General features: G+C 46.9%; 1 protein-coding gene across 2 annotated transcripts; it reads right to left on the reverse strand.

The window, feature by feature from the left end:
* Positions 1-1,055: 1,055 nt before the first annotated feature.
* LOC129705926 (uncharacterized) lies at positions 1,056-22,588 on the reverse strand. 2 transcript variants are annotated; one of them, XM_055649854.1, is made up of 10 exons: positions 22,023-22,588; positions 20,511-20,618; positions 19,287-19,359; positions 17,963-18,199; positions 16,749-16,800; positions 15,906-16,102; positions 14,600-14,698; positions 11,951-12,041; positions 9,845-10,012; positions 1,056-5,787 (listed from the first exon to the last, which is right to left on the reverse strand). In XM_055649854.1, exons 1-10 carry the CDS (start codon positions 22,029-22,031, stop codon positions 5,334-5,336), a joined length of 1,488 nt encoding a protein of 495 aa, XP_055505829.1. In that variant the 5' UTR covers positions 22,032-22,588; the 3' UTR covers positions 1,056-5,333. The 2 variants fall into 2 exon arrangements, with proteins under 2 accessions (XP_055505829.1, XP_055505830.1); XM_055649855.1 differs by lacking the exon at positions 14,600-14,698.
* Positions 22,589-22,595: the final 7 nt, after the last annotated feature.

Genomic DNA, 22,595 nt, shown 5'->3' on the forward strand with positions numbered 1-22,595 from the left:
TCCATCCCCGCCTATACTCTCTTCCACACCCCCCCCCCCCCCCCATCTCCTCCCCCTCCCTCCTCCACCCCCTCCCACCCTCCTCCCCTCCCCCCTCCCACCACTCTCCCCCCCATTCCCCCTCCCCCCTCCTTCACACTCCCTCCCAACCTCCACCCCCTCCTATACTTTGCTCTCCTACTACTCTCCCCCACCACTCTCCCCCTCCATCTCCTCCTCCCCCTCCCCATCAACCTCCTCTACCCCTCCTTACCCTTTTCTCTACTCTACCTCTCTTCCCCACCACTCTCCCCCTCCATCCTCCTCCTCCCCCCCCCCTCCAACCTCCTCTACCCACCTCCTCTTTTCCCTACCTCTCTTCCCTATCACTCTCCCCCTCCACCTCCACCCCTCCCATCTCCCCTCCTACTGTACGCCTCTTCCCTAACACCCCCCCCCCTTCATCTCCTCCCCCTGTCTCACCTCTTTGCCCTCTCCCCTCCATTCTCCCCGACCCTATGTGATGTTTCACCACATTTAAAAAAAAATGTTCCTTTTCATTGTCCTGTATTTTGAATGATTTCTTACAACAATTGTGTATTTAGTAAATGTAATTACTTTCTTGAATAGGAAGTTATGTGCACCTACATGCGTATTTGAAAGTGAAGAAGTATTTAACTGCACGTGAAAAGCATTTATATTTGAATTGGGATAGATTAACTTTTAAAATAAACCCGTACTGGAGTAACTTGGCGGATCAGATGGCATCTCTAGTGCTGTTCCAGGTCTGAACGCTTCTTCAGACTGATTGTGGAAGGGGGGAGAGATATGGAAAATAGATAATAGAGGGGTGGGATAAAGCCTGCAAGTCATAGATCGATGAAGGTGAGAGCATTTGATTGACCGATGGATGGACAAAGACTAAAGATAAAAGGGGGACAAGGATGTAAGATTAGGAGAGAAGAGGTGTGAAATGTGAACCCAGGGGAAGGGATAGTGGGGTGGGGGGAGCACCCATCTCTTTTCCAGCTTTCTCTTCCCCATTACAATCAGTCTGAAGAAGGGTCCTAACTCAAAACATCATGCATCCATTTCCTCCAGAGATGCTGCCTGACTCACTGAGTTACTCCAGCACTTTGTGTTTTTCGTTTGTGAGCAGCATCTGCGTTTCTTAGTTTCTAGATCACGATCAAATTGAAATATGTTTTTCAGTACAATATCTGAACTCGACTCTGGCTTTATCACTTCCAGTCATTCCTATCTTCCTGTTCCTACAAACATGGCACTGATTTAATATGTTATACTTCCTGTTCGCAATGCAGAGTTCATTACGTCAGACTCACTAAACATAGACTGGGTAATCAGTCTGTTGAACAACTGTCAGTCCAATGTATAACCTTGAGTCTTTGCTTATTGCCCTTTACAAAGTCATACAGCACAGGAACAAGCCCTTCCCTCATTCAACCTATGTTGACCTTCAGCTGCCAATTGCATTAATCACGTTTTTATTCTTTCCACGTTGCCATCAACCCACTTACACACTAGAGATGATTTGAAATAGTAAATTAACATACTAATTATGCATCTTTGGAATATGGGAGGCAACCATATGGCATAAAATGTAATAAATCCACATGGCTGGCACTGGAGGTCAGGTTTGAACCCGGGTCACTGGGCTGAGAAGCTACAGTTCTACTAGCTTCACCACTGTGCCACCCACTGCAAGACAGTTTTCATCTTTCTTTACACCTGAACATAGAATTTACCTACCTTGTTTTTTAACCAGAGAGATACAGGGTGGAAACAGGCCCTTCGGCTACCAAGTCCACACCAACCATCGATCACCCGCACACTAGTTCCCTGTTATCCCACTTCCACATCCTACAAACTAGAATAGTGAAAGGCTTGGATAGAGTGGAAGTGGAGAGGATGTGTCCACTAGTGGAAGAGTTTAGGGCTAGATGTCATAGCCTCAGAATTAAAGAACGTTCTTTTAAGAAAGAGATGAGAGGAATTTCTTTAGTCAGAAGTTGGTGAATCAGTGGAATTCTTTGCACAGAAGGTTGTGGAAGCAAAGTCAGTGGATATATTTAAGGCAGATATAGATAGATTCTTGATTAGTACAGGTGTCAGAGGTTATGGGGAGAAGGCAGGAGAATGGGGAGATAGATCAGCCATGATTGAAAGACAGAGTAGAATTGATGGGCTGAATGGCCTGATTCTGCTCCTATCACTTATGATCAAACTGGGGCAATTTACAGAAGCCAATTAACCTACAACCCTGCACATATTTGGGATGTTGAAGGAAACGAGAGCACCCGGAGAAAACCCACGTGGTCACAGGGAGAATGTACAAACTCCGCGGTCAGGATGGAACTCGGGTCTGATTTGTTGAAGAGGTCGCACTGAGATAGCACTATTGTGTGGTCGGGAAACTGTGGATGGGGTTCTACACTCTGGGAGAAGCAGGACTGAGAAAACGCTTCATTGTGAGAGGTTCCATCTTCAGCAGCAAATTAAACTGTGGCTTTTAAAAATAATTTAAGTCCGAAATTAGGCATGATTCATTTTTCTCAGAGGGTCATTGGAACAATTCCTTACAGAATGGAAGAAGCAGAGTCTATGGTTATTTTGAAAGAAGAAATTGACAAATTATTGATAAGCAAAGGGGTGAAAGCTTTCTGGGGTCAGGCAGGAATATGTTGTGGTTATTGGTAGATAATTACATTATCTTCATAATGGGCTAAGCCAGAATAACTTGCACTTTATTTGTATGGCCATGTATCAGAATGGTATTAGAGGCATAGAGTCATATAGCACTGAACCAACCCTTTGGCCCAACTTGCCAACGTCGCCCAAGATGCCCCACCTGCACTAGTCCCCCCACCTGCCTGCGTTGGGCCCTTACCCCTATGAACCTTTCCTATCCACGTATCTGCCCAAATGTCTTTTAAATGTTGCTATAATACCTGCTTCCTTTTAGTTTGTGGTTTAGTTTAGAGATACAGCGCGGAACCAGGCCCTTCAGCCCACCGGGTCCGCGCCGACTAGCAACTATCCTACACCCACTAGGGACAATTTTTACATTTACCAAGCCAATTAACCTACAAACCTGTACGTCTTTGGAGTGTGGGAGGAAACGAAGGTCTCGGAGAGAACCCTGCAGGTCACGGGGTGAACGTACAAACTCCGTTCAGGCAGCACCCGTATTCAGGATCAAACCTGGGTCTCCGGTGCTGTATTCGCTGTAAGGCCGCAACTCTACCGCTGCGCCACTGTGACTGCCGTCTGACAGCTCATTCCATGTACCCAACACACTGTGTGAAAAAGTTGCCCCTTATGTTCCTATTAAATCAAACACCTCCTCTGGTTCTTGATTCCCCAATGGGCAAAAGGCTCTGTGCATTCATCCAATCTTTTCACCTCATGATTTTATTCAACTCAAAAAGATCATCCCTCAGTCTCATGAGCTCCAAGGAATAAAGTCCAAGCCTGCCCTACTTCTCCCTATAGCACAGGCCCTCAAGTCCTGGAAACATCCTCATAAAATCTTCTCTGCACGCTTTCCAACTTAACAACATTCTTCCTATAGTAGGCTGACCATAAAATGAACACAATACTCCAAACATGGCCTCACCAATGTACAATGTCTTGTAACACACCATCCCAACTTCAATATTCATTACCCTAACTGATGAAATCCAACGTATCAAAAGCCTTCTTAACCATCCCATCTACCTGTGATGCCACTTTCAAGGAACGATGTACCTGCACTCCTAGATTTTTCTGATCTACAACACTCCTCAGGGCCCTGCCACCATGAAGGTCCTGCCCTGTTATGACTTCCCAAATTGCAACATCTCGCACTTTCCTCTGCCCACTTGCCTGACTGATCAAGATCCTGCTGTGATTGTTGATGTCCATCTCTGTCCGCGATATCACCCACTTGGTGTCATCTGCAAACTTACTAATCATGCCTTCTACATTCTCATCCAAATCATTGATATAAACTACAAGCAGCAATTGGCCCAGAGTTGATCCCTGAAGCATACAACCAGTCACAGACATCCAGTCCGAAAACAATCTTCTACCATCACCCTCTGATTTCTCCCAAGAAGCTATTTCCAAACCTAGTCAGCTAGCTCTCCCTGGATCCCGTGAGATTTAACCTTCCAGAGCAGCCTAACATGTTTAACATCAAATACCTTGCTGAGGTCCATATGGACAATATCCTCATCATTCCAATTTATTTGAATAAATGAGAATCCTCTAATTGTACATTTGCCAGGTTGTGGCTGTGCAAAGTCTGAGACTGACAAAGCAGTGTAGATGGAGGCTCAAGACTGCTGCTGCCATCATGTGCCTGCACGGGTTGCATTGAGCTGTTCACATTAGTTTGAAGGCCAGACTATGGAATGGTGCTGTGCCCTGTGTCTGTGGGAAGCTTCTTGTTCTACAGCTCGTTACTGACTGACCAAGGGTTATGTTGTAAACTGAGTTGGTGTATAAATTGGGATTCAGTATCACATTTAATCCATACAATAATGGGAATTGCATGAATGGAATTCAATAGGACTATATACAGATTGCAAAACAGATAGTGGATTGGACAGGCATTGGAATTCAGTCACTGGATAGCATAAACAGATACCAATTTAGTCAAATGTGGGATTAGTAGAAAGGTTGGAGTTCAATGCTGAGAGTGGGTAAGGTGAGTGGAAAATTCATTAAAGGGGCACAACCAGTGAAATCAGTCCTGACACAGGGATTGAGCGAGTCGAGTGGAGGAATATGATGCAAGATGCAACGTGGGGATGAGGACTGGGATTTAATGCAGACACAATTCAGGGAAATGGTCTGGAGTTTCACGCAGGATAGAGACCAGGGCCAAAATTGAATTTGGTGCACGAGGTGTCCGGGAATTGGACAGAGTTTCTGTTTAGGACGTTTGTATCAATGAGTGAGGCTTGGCAGAGACTTCTCGCATGCTCCAATATCAGTGGCTTTTTGAGTTTCATGGTGGATGTGTAATCTTTGCTGGACCACTAACAGCAATGAAACACACACAATAAATGGATAATAAGAGTTTTACAGAATTAGGTTTTCATTTACAGTGTAATATGCAGGCCATCACTGCACAAGTATCTCACACACACACACATGAGAACAGATCAAATATAAAAATATAATCATTTTGACATTGACTGTATAGAATGGATTCTTTCCAAAAATATAGTGGTAGAAATGGTTGAGGCTGATGAGGGTGTTGCTGGAGATGTGTGGGGTTGGTTGGGGTTCAGGCGGAGCAGCGTGTTTGATGAGATGGCAGCGGAATTGAAAGATGGATCCAGTGGTTATGTGTCAGCGCTGGTGTCTGTAGGATTAGCGGGTTGTGTTTGCTGCTCGCCATCCTGCCACATGCCTGCGGTAGACAACGGGTCTTTGAGGGATTCCACCAGCAGATTGTGTTCCATCTTTCGCGGCCTCTCACACTCCGAGTCCCTTTCCTGCAATTCTGGCGGCTTTCTGCCCGGTGCTTGCCTGTGCCTATCGGTGCCTTCTGTGGCAGGGGGGTCCAATGGCTGCCTTGTACCTGAAGGTCCCCTGCTGGGCTGGTGCATTGCCACTGTTGTCCCGCTCACCACTTTGGGTAGTATGAGTGTGTTGCTTCTGGCTGGGAACTTCGGGTATCTCTGTAGTTTGTTTCTCTTGCGATTCACTACGGCGCTGATCATTTGAGGAGCTGATGGATGGGGTTCAAATGGAAGTGCAACCTTGTACAGCCTATCCTCCACATTGTTCACACTTCTGTCAAAGTATCACAGATTACTGTCATTACTGTATTTCAAAAGAGCTCGATTTCAAATTAAACTTACTGATAACATCATGAACATGTGGTTAATAGTCAGGCTTAGATTGGATAGTTCATATCGTAGCCCAATAACAGGCGTCCTGCTCCTCACGGTCTGGGATAAAGTCATAGAGTAACACAGCATGGGATCTGTCCCATACTCACCAAGAGGCCAAGTCTACGCCTTTCCCATTTGCTCATGTTTGGATCTCACCCTCCTAAATCTTTCCAATACACATACCTGTGCACCTGTATTTTACATGTTGTTATTGTACCTCCTATCTCCTAGGGCAGCTCATTCCATATACCTGCCACCCACTGGAAGAAACTTTGCCCTTCAGGTTTCTAGACTGGAATTTAATGCAGGACACTGTCCATGTATTGTACTGAAGCCAATTAGCCTACAAACCTGTATGTCTTTGGAGAGTGGGAGGAAACCGGAGCACACTGTGTAAACCCACGTGGTGATAAGGAGAACGTACAAACTCCATACAGACAGCATTTGTAGTCAGGGTCAAACCCAAGTCTGGCGCTGTAAGGCAGCAGCTCTACCGCAGCACCACCGTGCCACCCCAGATTCTGTCCTGAATTTAACGCAGGATGCAGGGACCAGGATTTAATCCAGGATACGATCTGGAGATGGACACCCGGATCCACCCGGTCCTATCTGGGAGACAGGAATTGGGGTATAGGTCGTGGACCTGGACAGCAATTTGCTGAGAGATACAGTTTGTAGCCAAGGTTGGAATTCTGTGAAGCCAATGTCGAGGAAAAGGGGCATAAGACCCTACTCATATTTTCTTACATTCCCTTCAGCTTCACGTCTGCTAGTTTATCCCAAACACACTCATCAATTTAGACACAAAATGCTGGAGTAACTCAGCAGAACAGGCAGCATCTCTGGAGAGAAGGAATGACCAGTCTGAAGAAGGGTCTCGACCCGAAACATCACCAATTCCTTCTCTCCAGAGATGCTACCTGTCCCGCTGTGTTACTCCAGCATTTTGTGTCTACCGTCGATTTAAACCAGCATCTGCAGTTCTTTCCGACACTCATCAATTTGTTTCATTTTGTTTTATCATCTTGTATTAACCTTGTTGAGTGTGTCTCACTGAGGGTTGGTCCCAGTCCCTCCCAGTATCCTGCCCAACAGGGATTCAGATGAATCAATCCGCAGTTAACACAGCTACTGAACCCAAATACTGCTGTGCGGCAATGGACAGACTGTCTCTCAAGGTCCTCGGTTCTCCTAGACAGATTGAATTGAATTTAAGTGAAAGATACAGCATGAAAGCAGGCCCTTGGACCAACTGAGCCCACACCCACTATTGATCACTTGTTCATGCCAGTTCAACATCATCCCACGTTTGCATCCACTCCCTGCTCATTACGGGCAATTTATAGAGGCCAATTAACCTACATACCCACATGTCTTTGGGATGTGGGATGAAACCGGAACTCCCGGAGAAAACAAGTACTTTGGTTCTGTCTTCACTAAGGAAGGCACAAACAATCTCCCAGAAGTACTAGGGGACCGAGGATCTAGTGCGAGGGAGGAACTGAAGGAAATCCACATTTGTCAGGAAATGGTGTTATATAAACTGTTGGGACTGAAGGCAGATAAATTCCCAGGTCCTGATGGTCTGTGTCCCAGAGTACTCAAGGAGATGGCCCTAGAAATTCTGGATGCATTGGTGATCATTTTCCAATGTTATTTTGACTCGGGATCAGTTCCTGTGGACTGGAGGGCAGCCAATTTAAGCCCACTTATTAAGAAAGGAGGGAGAGAGAAAACAGGGAATTATAGACCAGTTAGGCTTACATCGGTTGTGGGGAAGATGCTTGAGTCGATTGTTAAAGAAGTAATAGCAGCGCATTTGGAAAGTGGTGACAGGATCAGTCAAAGTCAGCATGGATTTATGAAGGGGAAATCATGCTTGACTAATCTTCTAGAATTTTTTGAGGATGTAACAAGTAGAATGGACAAGGGAGAGCCAGAGGATGCGGTGTATCTGGACTTTCAAAAAGCCTTTGACAAGGTCCCACACAAGAGATTCATTAAGTGTGCAAAATTAGAACACATGGTATTGGGGGTCGGGTATTGATATGGATAGAGAACTGGTTGGCAGACAGGAAGCAAAGAGTAGGAATTAACGGGTCCTTTTCAGAATGGCAGGCAGTGACTAGTGGGGTGCCGCAAGGCTCGGTGCTGGGACCCCAGTTATTTACAATATATATTAACGATTTAGACAAGGTAATTAAATGTAACATCTCCAAGTTTGCGGATAACACAAAGCTGGGTGGCTGTGTGAGCTGCGAGGAGGATGCTATGAGGCTGCAGGGTGACTTGGATAGGCTGGGTGAGTGGGCAGATGCATGGCAGATGCAGTATAATGTGGATAAATGTGAGGTTGTCCACTTTGGTGGCAAGAACAAGAAGGCAGATTATTATCTGAATGGTGTCAGGTTATGAAAAGAAAAGGTGTAACGAGACCTTGGTGTCCTTGTACATCAGTCACAGAAAGTAAACATGCAGGTACAGCAGGCTGTGCCTTCATAGCGAGAGGATTTAAGTATAGGAGCAATGAGGTCCTACTGCAGTTATACAGGGCCCCGGTGAGACCACACCTGGAGTTTTGTGTGCAGTTTTGGTCTCATAATTTAAGGAAGGACATTCTTGCTATTGAGGGAGTCCAGTGTAGATTCACCAGGTTAATTCTGGGGATGACAAGACTGACATATGATGAAGGATGAGAGGATATCTTATAGAAACATGTAATATTCTTAAGGAATTGGACAGGCTTAATGCAGGAAAAATGTTCCTAATGTTGGGAGAGTCCAGAACCAGGGGTCACAGTTTAAGAATAAGGCGTAGGCCATTACGACTGAGATGCGGAAAAAGGTTTTTCACCCAGAGAATCGTGAATCTGTGGGATTCTCTGTCACAGAAGGCAGTGGAGGCCAATTCACTGCATGTTTTCAAGAGAGAGTTAGACTTTGATTTAAGGGCTAACGGCATCAAGGGATATGGGGGAAAAGCAGGAACGGGGTATAGATTTTGGATGATCAGCCATGATCATATTGAATGGCAGTGCTGGCTCAAAGGACCGAATGGCCTACTCCTGCACCTATTTTCTATATTTTTATAAAACCCATATGGTCACAGGGCGAACGAACAAACTCCAGTCGGACAGCTCCCAAGGCCAGGATCGAACCTGGGTCTTTGGACCTGGGAGGCAGCAGCTCTACTGCCATGCCTCTGTGTCACACTTTGTCGACTGATAGGCACTTTAATCATCCCTCCTCCTCCTGCAGCCCACAGCGATGAGCACTATTACGGCCTTTGGAGTTTAGCATGGGTGCCTATGAGGAAGTCCATTTGGGCACAAGGTGGGTGCTAGGATATTTTCAGAATGATTGGAGAATATGAGTTGGAGAACTGGAGGTAAAGACAGCTGAGTACAAATTCACATAAAACTAGTGCAATGAAACAATATATAATCTCAAAAACTGGAACAATTGTTGGTATCTCCAAGGAGATGGAACATGAAGGGGTTGAAGTTATGTTTCAAGGTTGCACAGGTTTTAGAGTAGTTGCAGCAGTGATTGACCAGAATAAAACTGAACCCTACAATATTAGACTTCAAGGACAAGTTGCATTAACATGGTCAGTATTCTCCTAAATATAGCAGGTTGAGGGATTAAGATTAAAGGATTTAATAGAGAGGTGGAGAGAACACATTCCCACTGGCAGGGATTCTGAATAAGAAGACCAATAACATTTGAACCAGGGTATTGACGGCTGATGACTGGAAGCAGAATATTCTCTCCCTTTAGCTGATCATGTTTGGAAGGTAAACAAATCATTGCATGCCCATCTGTAGCCAGCTGCTTTATCTCTTGAGCCAGACCTGTCATGGACTAGCCAGACTCCTCTTGGGCATGTGAATGAAAGAGCCCGCAGTGCCCTTGCTCAGACATCAGCTTTACCCGAGAAACCAGCGGCAGACTTACTCGTTCTGCTCCAGCACGGTGTCCAGGCTGACCAGCGAGGCTGTCGCCATGCTGAGCATGACTGGTGGGGCCCGCTTTCCCCTCTCGCTCACAGGTGCCCTGGATCCACTGCTACTCTGGGCCATCGTGGGAGACTTGTTGACATCAGGGGGAGCTTTGATGTTCTTCCTATATACAGACAGAAGTTGAGATTTAGTGAAGAAAGTTCTTCACTGAGAAGACCAAGGATTCTGTGGAGTACGGTGATAAACAACGTGGGTACAAGGAGCAACGATACATTGTGGCCACTGGCCCATATCCAAATGGCCACTGGGCCGAGAGGCCACTGAGTGGACCAAACAGAGTTGAGCAACTATACAATGTGGCCACTGGGCTCTCTCCATGACCGGACAGTGTGGACACTGGTTTCTCAGTGACCATACCCAAGTGGTCACTGTGATTGACCATAGTGTGGCCACTGGACTCTCAGAGTGACCGTACAGAGTGGCCACTAGATAGTGATCATACAGTGTAGCCTATTGGACTGAGTGACCATAACTGTGGTCCTTGCTTTGAGGAAACTTTCAGTGTGACCATTGGTGTCTCACAGTGACCGTGTAGTGTGACCACTGGATTCTCAGAATGACTATACGGTGTAGCTACTGAACGTGCAGTGACCATACAGTGTGGCCACTGGATTCTCAGAGCGACTATTTGGCGTGGCCACTGAACCTGCAGTGACCATACAGTGTGCCCACTGGACTCAAAGTGACTATCCAGTTGTAATTCCATTAGCAAGATGGTGGTTTCAGACGGAAGACTGCTTTATTACTACGGCGCTCACAATGCAGTAAATTTCCATGCATTGTGTCTGTCTGAAAGTTCTGCAAACCTTGTTCTTGCTTTGGTCAGTGATACCCATCGCCAACTTACCAATCAGGTGAGGCTGCAACTGTGGAGAGAAAAAATGGGCTAATATTTCAGGTCGATAATCTTCCATTGGAACTGGCAAATGTCATAAATCAAATATTTCATCTATATAATCATTTACAGGCAGAGGAGATTAGTTTATTTTGGCATCATGCTCAGCAGGGATATTGTGGGCCGAAGGGCCTGCCCTTTCCTGTGCTGTTCTATGTTCATGGGGCAGAGAGGACTGTCCATGATCAAGCAAGACGGAATGGCGTAGGTGTGGTGATGATGGCTTGTTACCCACAACTGATGATTCCAGGGCGAGGAATGAAAACAGGGGAGGGAGAAAAAAAAAAGTTGCTGGAACTGTGAGAAACAGATGCTGGAATTCTAACATAGGAGAGAATTCTGGAAGTGCTCAGCAGGACGGGTAGCATCTGTGGAGAGCTGCACAGAGTCACAAACAACCACTTCTATCGTAAGGCCATCTACTTTTCATATTGTGACACAAGCCAGAAAAACTGGTTATCTGAAATTGACAAATTCTGTGTTCATTCCTGATGTGCTCAGACTGAAGATAAGGAGCTGTTCTGTACGCCTTAATGTTGGGCATTGTTGAAACCGTTTAAGAGGTCAATGACAGCGAGGTCAGAAAGGTTATGGGCTGGAAATCTGAGACTGAAACTGAAGTTGGTTGACCAGAGTGAAGGGCCTGTCCCACTTTCCATGGTGTCTCACGAATTCTCCCGAGTTTTCCCCTTGATTCAAACTCGGAGAATGTTCGTAACGGGTCCGTCGGAGGCCCTAGGAGTCCGTAGATATATCGTAGCGGCTCTTTATGTCAGCCGTAGGTACTCGGGGCATCAGGTAAGTCGGGACGTTTTTTCCAGCATGACAAACTACGTCCACGAGTGAAAAGATAGACGGGAGGAGAACAATTGCAGCATTTAATGCCCCGAGTACCCTACGGCTGACATAACGAGCCACTACGATATATCTACGGACTCCTACGGCCCCGTTACGATCATTCTCCGAGTTTGAATCAAGGGGAAAACTCGGGAGAGTTCGTGAGCAGCTCGGGAAAGTGGGACAGGCCCTTGATACAACAGGGTGGGAACCTTATGGATTCCCTCTAATTGTTTAGCCAATGTAAACTAAATGTGAAACACTGATACTTTCAGGAGAGAACTGAACAGAGGAATCAATAGTAAATACCTTGATGGCACATCGGTTCCCATGCACATCTCCTGTCTATCCTGGCCCTGAGGCAGAGAACTTGGCTCCCCAATGTGTAAATGATATGCAGCTAAGAACAGCAAATTAGAACACAGGATTAAAATAATACACAATGGATCAATGATCAATAAACTGAAAGTAAAATAGTTTGTGCTCAAGCAAAACCTTGGCTAATGTAGGAAAACAATTCCCTTGGGTCACCATCAATTAATGGGGGACTGGCTGATTAGGAATCATGAAGCAAAAAACTGCTAGAGCAACTCAGTGGGTCGAGCAGCATCTGTGTTGGGAAATGGACAGTCAACATTTTGGGTCGAGACCTTCACCTGGACTGAAATAGTAGAGCGGAGATAGGCAGCATGAGGGAGATGTGAGGGAGACGGGAGAGGCAAGAGCTGCCAAGCGATAGATGGATCCAGGTTGAGGAAAGGTTGATTTCCGGATGGAGTCAGTGGAAGAGGGAAGGGTAGAGGTAGCCTCTTCCCCTTCCATCTCCATCCTTCCCCGACTGATTTTTACAATGTATCCTATTAATCCTAACTCCATGGAAAACAAGCCCTGCCTATCCTAACCCTCTCCATAACTAAGATCTTCCAATCTAGGCAACATCCTGGTGGATCTCCTCTGCACATCTCCACCATGATTACATTCTTCCTATAGTGTAACAACTGGAACTGCACAAAGTAGTCCAAGGGCAGTGTAACCAGTGTTTTGTAGAGAATACAAATATCTCAACTCATAGTCTATGTAAACATGCAGAGTGCTGGAGTAACTCAGTGGGTTAGACAGCATTTCTGGAAGACATGGATTGGTGACATTTGTGGGTCTTCTTCAGACTGATTATAGTAGGGAAGAGAAGCTGGAAATGATTGGGGATTGAACATAGCCTGGCAAGTGATGAGTGACAATGAGCTTAAAGGTGAATAAAACCCCAGGGTCTGATTGAATATATCCCAGGTTGTTGGGGGAGGCAAGGAAAAAGAACCCTAGGATTCTGACAGAGATTTTCTAATCTTCTCTGGTCAGATGTGGTGCCTTTATTTAAGGGCAGCGGGGATAAACCAGGCTGTTGAGTCAATTATTCGTAGTAAGAGGATTATTGGGAAGAATTCCAAGGGACAAGATTAATCTGCACTTGGAGAAGCAGGAATCAATCATGGATAGTCAGCATAGCTTGGCTTTATTAAGGAGTAATCCTGTCTGACCAAATTGATTTTATATATTTGGAAGAGTTAAAAAATGTATTAAAGAGGGATATGTGATTGGTGTAATCTACGTGAATTTCAGTGAGGCCTTAAATAAAGTCATAGGACGCTGGACCAAAACATCTTAGACACGTATGATATCGGGCAACTTGGCAAATTAGATCTGAAAGTGACTGAGTAATAGGAGGCAGAGGGTGTTGGTGGAGGGTTGTTTTTGAAGCTGGATGCCTGCCATACTGTCATTACTCAGGGATCGTTGCTGGGACTTTTCAGATTCAGATTCAGATTCAATTTTAATTGTCAGTGTCAGTGTACAGTACAGAGACAACGAAATGCATTTAGCATCTCCCCGGAAGAGCGACATAGCAATCGATTTGAATAAATAATAATAAGTGTCTTAAAGGGGGGGGGGGGGGGGGGGTGATGGGCAGTCACCGAGGTACGTTGTTGAGTAGAGTGACAGCCGCCGGAAAGAAGCTGTTCCTCGACCTGCTGGTTCGGCAACGGAGAGAACTGTAGCGCCTCCCGGATGGTAGGAGGGTAAACAGTCCATGGTTGGGGTGAGAGCAGTCTTGGCGATGCTGAGCGCCCTCCGCAGACAACGCTTGCTTTGGACAGACTCAATGGAGGGGAGCATTGAACCGGTGATGCGTTGGGCAATTTTCACCACCCTCTGCAATGCCTTCCGGTCGGAGACAGAGCAGTTGCCATACCATACTGTGGTGCAGTTGGTAAGGATGCTCTCGATGGTGCAGCGGTAAGAAGTTCACCAGGATCTGAGGAGAGATGGACCTTCTTCAGTCTCCTCAGGAAGAAGAGACGCTGATGAGCCTTCTTGATCAGAGTAGAGGTATTGTGGGTCCAAGAGAGGTCATCGGAGATGTTGACTCCCAGGAACCTGAAGCTAGAAACACGTTCCACCTCCGTCCCATTAATGTGGATGGGGGTGTGTGTGCCGCCTCTGGACTTCCTGAAGTCTACAATGAGCTCCTTGGTCTTCTTGGAGTTAAGGGCCAGGTTGTTGTCAGCGCACCATGCTGCTAAGTGCTGGACCTCCTCCCTGTAGGCCAGCTCATCGTTGTTGCTGATGAGGCCAATCACCGTTGTATCATCTGCATACTTGATGATGGTGTTAGTACCATGTACAGGTGTGCAGTCATAGGTGAAGAGGGAGTAGAGGAGGGGGCTCAGCACACAGCCCTGTGGAACGCCGGTGTTCAGGGTGAGGGTTGAAGAGGTGTGCTTGTCTAACCTCACAGACTGGGGTCTGTTGGTTAGAAAGTCCAGTATCCAGTTGCAGAGGGAGGGGTCGATGCCCAGGTTACCGAGGAACAGGTTTCCTGTTTGCCATATACACGAAAGATCTGGATGTGAACTTAGCAGGCCTCCCTTCTGCCAGTCCCACTGCCAACCCCTGACCTACCTGTGGCACACTCTGCCGCTCCCACACCAAGATCATCAGTCATCTCAGAACCCACGGAGACAGGTTGTGTGAAAGACATCATTGATCCCAGGGGATTGCCTGAGAAGATCAGGAGGACCAGTTACATTCAGTGCTAACCTTACAAAGTAACTGCAATTTTCTACGGGGGTAAAGGCGAGGAGCCCGGAGAGCAGGTGGCACTGCTCCTACAGGAACAGGTACCAAAGAGTTAGAGTGACTGAAGTCAGAGGAGAGGGAGCTGTGGGAAAGGGGAAGAATGGTAGGCTGGAGTTGGGAGAAATACAGGAGAAATGTGATTGAGGAGGAGGAGGTGAGATGGGAGTTGGGATTGGGGATATAGGGAAAGACAATTGGGAAAATGGAGGGAGGAGGAGGGAGCAGGGAGAGTGGGAGGGGGAGGGGGGGCTGGTGGGGGGGGGGGGGGGGGCTGAGGGAGAAAGGGGACTGGGGAGGGGGACAGGATACTGATGGGGAAAGTGGGTTGGTGAGAGGGAGCTGGGCGAGGGAGAGTGGGGGCTGTGGGAGGGAGGAGAGTGGGGGGCTGAGGGAGGGAGGAGAGGGATTGGCGAGGAGAGGAGGGGGTGGGGAGGATGTGAAAGAGCACTGGGGGGGGGAGGGTTTGGGTTGGGATGGAAGGGAGAGGAGGCTAAGAAGGGCAGATGAAATGAAAGGGGCAGGAGAAGGAGAGGTGTTGGAAGAGTGGGTAGGGGAAGAGAAAGGGGGCTGAGGGAGGAAGGGGCAGAGGAGAGGAGATGGGGAGAGGGAGGTGGGGAACGTGATGGGAAGAGAGAGGAGGTAGGAAGAAGGGTAGATTGATGATGGGAAATAGACGCAAGATGGATGCAAGGGAGAAAAGGGTGAGGTACTGTAGAAGAGGGGAGAGATAAAGTGGGGAGTTGGGGCCTTCCACCCAGAGTTTCTATCATGTTAATAATCATTTTTCAGCCCTAAAACCCATACCGTGGAAAACCAGAATCAATTTTCCAGGATTGGAACCCCCCTCTGGTCATATAACAGGTCGAGACCCAATGAACAACCAGAAGAAAAGGAAGCAGTGGAAAACATCATCTGAATGCGGTGGCCATGGCCTGTGTTCAGGGTGTTTGGTGATGGTGGAATCTAGCATAGCTGGTCCGTGCTGCTTCCTAGTGATCACCCATGCACGAGTCATGATTCCCAGCGCCACAACCTCCCATGTACTGTGCTCCCTTGCTCTCCCCCCCCCCCCCCCCCCCCCCCTCAACATCGGGGTCTTGCTCCCCAATTTTGTGAACGACAACACTACCTGCTTCTGCGGCTGCAACTGGCTTGGATTTAGCTTCTGTTGGCAGCCTGGTGGTTAATCCATCATCGGCCAGACTCGTTACATCCGGTGGTGCCACTGGCTTTAGATCTTCCAGGTGAGGAGCTGCTGACTTTGAAGTGAGCTGTCGATTCGACATCGCAGCCCTGGGGCTGGATGCTGAGTGCGTGCTCAGAGACCTGTGCAGAGGAGCAACTGTTAGAGTCACGCTCAAAACCAGGAGTCAGAGAGAAGCCTCCCAGTCTTTGTTTCCACTGTGCCTATCTATAGGTCACTCCAATCTGTGTACCACTCCTTAGGATACACAATTCATGTACCCCCCCCCGTCTCAAGACCCAACAATCGTATGTCTCCACCCCCCATGACCTACCAATCCCATGTCATATATAAAGGTGGAAGGATTAGGAAATGAAGTTTTTCACCTGGAGATGGGTGGGCTCCATCTTGTATTCACTGCTTGAAATGGTGGAAAGGCAGAAACTGATTCAACAATACGTGAGCATGGACTTGAGGAGCAGGGATCTGCACGCTTAAGGAGTCAGTAATAAGAGGTGGGGTTAGCGGGGGAGACCAAAGGCATGTAACTGGGCACATGATTGGAATAAAATGATAACTGCCTCAACCCAGAGGGTATTCAGCCTGATGATCAAAAACCTGCCCAGAGAAAATCCAGCTGAGCTCACTGCCTGCTCGGTGAAAAGTGGGGATGAGCAAAGGAGCCGAATTAAGAGAGGTGCTGAGACCAGTTTACAAAGGAAGGGAGGGAGAACCTGGAGCAGATGTGAAAACAAGCATGAGAATGTACACATGCACACTGGCACCTACCGATTTAGGGTTGCTATGCTTGCGGAGGGAGCACGTCTCAGAGGCAAACTACCTAGAGCGAAAGAAGAGGATACAGTCACTAACACCATGATCGCAAGAACAATCCACCCTTTTACTTGGTTCCCTTTGAAAACCTTAATTGGGTTTGTTTTTTCTCTCTGAGTATTAAATGGAAGATAGAATCCTTGATAAGATGGTGTGTTAGACAGACACTGTTATGATAGGGTATAGTGTATGAGGTTAGTGCAAACAGACAGTGATGGGATATGGAGATATGAAGACAGGGCAGCATGATGATGCAGTGGTAGAGTTGCTGCCTTACAGCGCCAGAGACTCGGGTGGTGTCTAGAGGAGCAATTGAATCACCAAGGCGTAACGGTAGAGCTACTGCCTTACAGCGCCAGAGACTCGGGTTCGATCCCGACTACAGGTGCTTGGCTGTATGGAGTTTGTACGTTCTCCCCGTGACCTGTGTGGGTTTTCTCCGAGAGTTCTTTTGTTTTCCTCCCACACTCCAAAGACGTACAGGCTTGCAGGTTTGGTACAAATGTCTATGGTAATGTTCACAAAGGGACCATGGAAAAGGATTAATAGGATTTGTTGAGTCAAAGATAGTCAAGAAAAGACTGCAGATGCTGAAACTCCGAAATAAAATCATGGAATGTTTGGTACACTCAACAGGTCAGGCAACAGTTGCGTAAAGAGATACAGAGTTAATATTCCAGCTTAATGAACTTTCAACAAAACTGATGAATTTTCATCAACTGGAATCAGCTCTGTAAAGATGGTGTCTGAGCTGCCAAGCATATCCATCATTTTTGCTGTGTTTGAGTCTGTGAGGATTGTAAAAAGACAGTGAGCGGAGACTAAATGAGCTGGTAGATTCCATGTCATGATGGCTGAATCCTTTCATGGTGAACAGCTTCACCTTTTCTGGCTGCATCACAATCCATCTGCTATTGCTATCCCACCTCCTAACCACATTCCCAGCACCCAAACAATTTGATCCCATCAATACACTCAGTAATAACCAGACAACACTCCACACTGCACTCTGGAGCCATGTTAATGGCACTAGATCTACACTTCGCCCCACTTGTTCCTGCTGTGAGGTTAAATTTGTATCCAGGGCATGCATGGTTGTAGGTCAGCAGAGATGTAAGCAGCCCGGGTAATTTGATCTGAGGTTTCCTCTCACTCAGACCACCTCTCACCTGGCTTCCAGCTGTAGTCACTCAAATACCGCCGCAGTGTATCTGCGCACGCCAGCTCTGCATCGAAGGGAAGCGGGTGCAGCTTGATGGGGGCAATGGACTCCTGCTGGGGATCCCACGACTGCTGCCGGTCGACGATGCTCATCGGAAGAGCGTGGCGCTGGCTCACTGCTCGCTGCTGTACGGTCACAGGACTAGGGCCGCTGGCACTGAGCCCACTGTCCCATGCAAACTGGTCTGAGAGAGAGAGGGAGAGAGAGAGACTGTGAGAGTGAGAGTATGAGAGAAAGTCAGAGAGAATGGGTGGGAAACAATGCGTAAGAGTGTGCGAGTTTGTGAGAGAGAATGTGTGAGAGAGTGTGAGAATGAGTGCGAGAGGCTATGTGTTAGAGAGTGTGTGTGAGAGAGTGTGAGAGAATGTGAGAGAGTGTGTGAGAGAGGGAGTGTTGTAAAGAGAGTGAGTGAGAGAATTAGAGGATGGAGTGCGAGGGTGAGGGGATGGAGAGAGTGTGAGAGAGAAAGAGTGCGAGAGTATGAGAGTGCGAGAGCAAATTCTCACATTCCGATTGGGAATTGGACATTGAGATGTAGACAGAGTGGAAGAGCCCGGAGTCACAGATCGGATCCAAATTCTTTCCGAGTTGTAAAAATTGATCAAAACCAACAAATTATGTTCTGTCTGTCCAGTGTGTGGCTGTAAGGAACGTCCTTATAAAATCTCAACGTCCTCGGAAAATCAAAGGCACTGAACAGCTACAGCTAATGAACATGTCGTTTTGATTTCTGCAACTATACATGCTGGCCTCACCTTTGACCACATCAGTGAAACAGAAGTTGCTTGGTTGACTTATGAGGTTGGGGACCCTTCCTGACCACTGTGAGCCTGCTGATGATCAAACTAATCCTTGAGTGATGACTCTTTCACCAGGGAAGCCTGCTGACTGTCACCGCATATATTTTTATTTAGGGTTTACAGCAGATTAAAAGAGCTAGCCCATGGCTGTGGGTTTCCCTCCTCTCCACTTGACAAGAGTACTCTTGGGATTAGTTATCTCACCTCATTGCTCAGCAGGCTGGATTGGAAAAGGGTGCAGAGTGTAGAAGGGCAGTCATGGCCAAACCTCTCCCAAATTCCCCCACACACTGTGACCTCGCAGGGAAGTGGGAATCTTCTGGCACCTGGATACTGCTGCTGGTGATCTATCCTGATATGAGCTAGTAACCTGGGGGTGCTGAAAGAAAGGCAGCCTCTGGTCTATTGGTCTTGCAAAATTGTAAAAGGGATCCCTGCATTCTGTTTGCTACTTGTGCCTGGAAATCTTACCATACTTCTGGCCTGTAGGAGCATGAGGTTGCCTGGTCATGTAGGCTGATGACATTGCCTCAAACCAAGCAGTCTGCAAAGCAAGAGAAATATCTATCAAAGATAACGCAGCATTGTAGTTAAGGCACTGGATCAGCAGCTACAGCTCTTGACTACTGACCCAGAATCAAGCGCAAGTCCCAGCATAGCAGCTAGGAAGTTTACATTGAACTATATGGGACCCTTCTTCAGCTGATTGTGTGGGTGCGGGGGGTGAAGAAAGCTGGAAGAGACGAGGGGCAGGACAATGAAGATGGGTCTCAACCCGAAATGTCACCTAATCCTTTTCTCCAGGTATGCAAAATCACGAGGGTGATGGAGTGAATGCACACACATTTTCTCCCATGGCTGGAGAATTGTAAATTAGAGGGAAGAGGTTTATGGTGAGAGTGGAATTGTAACATTTTCAGGGGCAGCTTTTTCACAGAGAGGGTGGTATGTCTATGGAGTGAACTACCAAAGGAAGTGGTTGAGGCTGATATGAAAACAACGTTTAAAGGACATTTTGGCAGGTACAAGGATAGGAAGGTATACGAGTCAGACTTGGGTAAATGGGATGACCATAGATGGGTATCTTGATTGGCATGGGCAGGAAGGACCAAAGGGCCTGTTTCCATGTGTATGAATCTATCACCCTGTCTCTTTACTGTGTGGGATCTTGATATGCACAAACAATTGCTGCTTATACTTCCCAATTTGAGACAACGATGGCACTTCAAATGTGAGGGAGCAAAAGAGGATGGGACTGTTGTGGAGAGGAGCGTCAGGCAACCACAACAGCCTCCTCAGTGATGGGGACAGGATCAATGGTGGGATATGGGGGTCTGTGGTGAGGTACGGGGTCTGTGATTGGGTACGGGGTCTGAAATTGGGTTAAGAGTCTATGGTGGGGTACGGGGGTCTGTGGTGAGGTAGGGGGGTCTGTGGTGAGGTACGGAGTCTGTGGTGAGGTACAGGGTCAGACACATCTTCATGAATGCAACTCGAGGAGAAAAAGAAACCCACACCATTGGACTGAGTTCACTGAGATTGGCATCAGCTCAGAATCCAGGTATTGTGGTGTTCCACGTGCCAATGCACTTGGAGCTGGGGTTTTCCAGTGCCCACTAATTGGGGGTCAAGACTTGGTTTTGTTTGGGGCAGATTGTTACCCTCTGCGACTTCCATTTGTTTCCAAAGACATACCTTGTTTTTGGTGTTTACACTACAGATAACGGAGAGTCCACTTGCAGTATTTGGAATCCACGGTGGTGGTTTCAGAACCTGGTCCCTGTGTGTGTGTTGCAGCCGTGCCTAGGATCAAGTTCAGACAAGGAGCAGAGGTCTTAGTAAGACACGACTCCAACAAAACATAATCTCACCTGGGGAGAACAGAAACTAAGCATCCCCAAAGGGTCTGAAACCATCTTCCAGCACTGGGGCCATCGTTCTGCAGCTCATGGCTTCATTTCTATGTGATAAGGGCCTCTGCTCTCCCACCATTTTAGGCAGTGACTCCCTGCACCCACCACCCATTAATCCCTCCTCTCATCCCTCTTTCAATTACTTCAAATCAATGACTCCTAGGTTTTGACTCCTCTGTAATGGAGATAGGGTAAATAGTAAAGTCCGATGTTGGATTCTACTCACATAAATGCAATCTACTTCACAAACTTTCATTTGATAATTGTCTGAAATGGTCCACTGTACCTGCCCTCTGATCATAGGTAACATAAACAAAATGCTGGAAGATTCTCAACCTGTCAAGTAACATCTTGATTCTTCCTCTGAACTTTAGGGAGAAGTGGAGGGTTACAGTTTTCAACACAGTTGGGTGGAGGAGGAGCGCATAATAAAAGACACCTCTGAGGTTGGTTAAGAAAGATCATATGAGCACGAGGACTGACCACCGGGAAGGATGCTAAAGAAACAGCGAGAAAGGGATATCTACGATTCTAGAACGATAGAACATAGGAATGTACCTGTCAATGGGCATAAGTATGAGGTAAAGAACATAGAAGAACAACACATCTTCTGTCTTGGCATTTTGCAACCATTTGGAATGAGCACTGAATTTTCCTTCAGGTAAACTGCTGTCTATTTCCCCATTATCATGCCCTGCCCTATCGCTGCAAACCTCTGACATACCCGCGCTCATTTAATTCCACGATTAAACATTCTCAAATGTAGTCAATCCACCACTGGCATATATGTCTTCAGTTGGCCAGCCCTAAACTCTGGGATTCCTGCTTGTTCCCCCACTTTTACTCAGCTCAGAAAAGCTACCACCTCGACAGGCTCACATCTCCTCATGTGGCTCTGCCTTTATTGAACAACACCCCTGTGTACGACCACAGGACATTCTGCTATCTTCGAGGGTGCTGCACAATTCGAAGTTAGGCTATTGGTAACATTGAGACGATGGGAAAGACGATCAGCGTTTGCCCAGATGGGGCACAGCCATGGTCGCTGCTATGAGTATACAGCCCAATGGCTTTCCTGTCATTCAGTAAACAATTACTGCCCATTGTCTGAGGCATTGATGAGCAGAAATCCTCTAGGTCAAGTGTTGTGAATGGTAACTATTGAGGATGAAGGTTCACTCTTTGTCACTGGTGTCCTACATGGGAAACCTGCTGTGTGCATTCAAAGGACAGATCACAGACGTTACACTGGGGTGAGCTCCAGTGAATAAGATGAGGCTCATGTTCACTATACCTTGGCCATTATTGCCTTGGCTTTTCCTGTTTTTTCAAAGTTGATTGGGGGTTCGTTCTCCTCGGTTCTTTTCTTGCCCGAAGCCTTTATTAAATACGCAAGATGAAACAAAGTAAATACTTTGAGATGGTCATTTAAGATAAATAAGACAGGGCATGATTATAGCTGAGGGAGGGTTCGTGTGGAAGCTCAATGTTTTGGAATACAAATGCTGCAGGATGGATAGAAAAGGAAATAAGAGAGATGGGGAAGTTGAGTTTTTGATTGAGAGAACATCACAGCAGTACTTAGAGAGGATATTCATGGAGGATCGTTCAAGGAGACTGTAATGGGGAACTGAAAAATAAGAAGGGGTGATCACTTCGATGGGTTGAACTATAGGTTCCCCAATAGTCAGCAGGTTAGAGGAGGAAATGTGTAGGGAGATCATAGGCAGGTGTGAGATTAATGGAATAGATGGAGAACAGTGGAGGATTTTAACTTTCCAGCGGTAGAGTTGCTGCCTTACAGTGAATGCAGTGCCGGAGTCCCGGATTCGATCCCGACTACAGTAAGTTTGTACATTATTCCCGT

Source organism: Leucoraja erinacea, chromosome 18 (assembly GCF_028641065.1).
Source record: "Leucoraja erinacea ecotype New England chromosome 18, Leri_hhj_1, whole genome shotgun sequence".
Taxonomy (NCBI): domain Eukaryota; kingdom Metazoa; phylum Chordata; class Chondrichthyes; order Rajiformes; family Rajidae; genus Leucoraja; species Leucoraja erinaceus.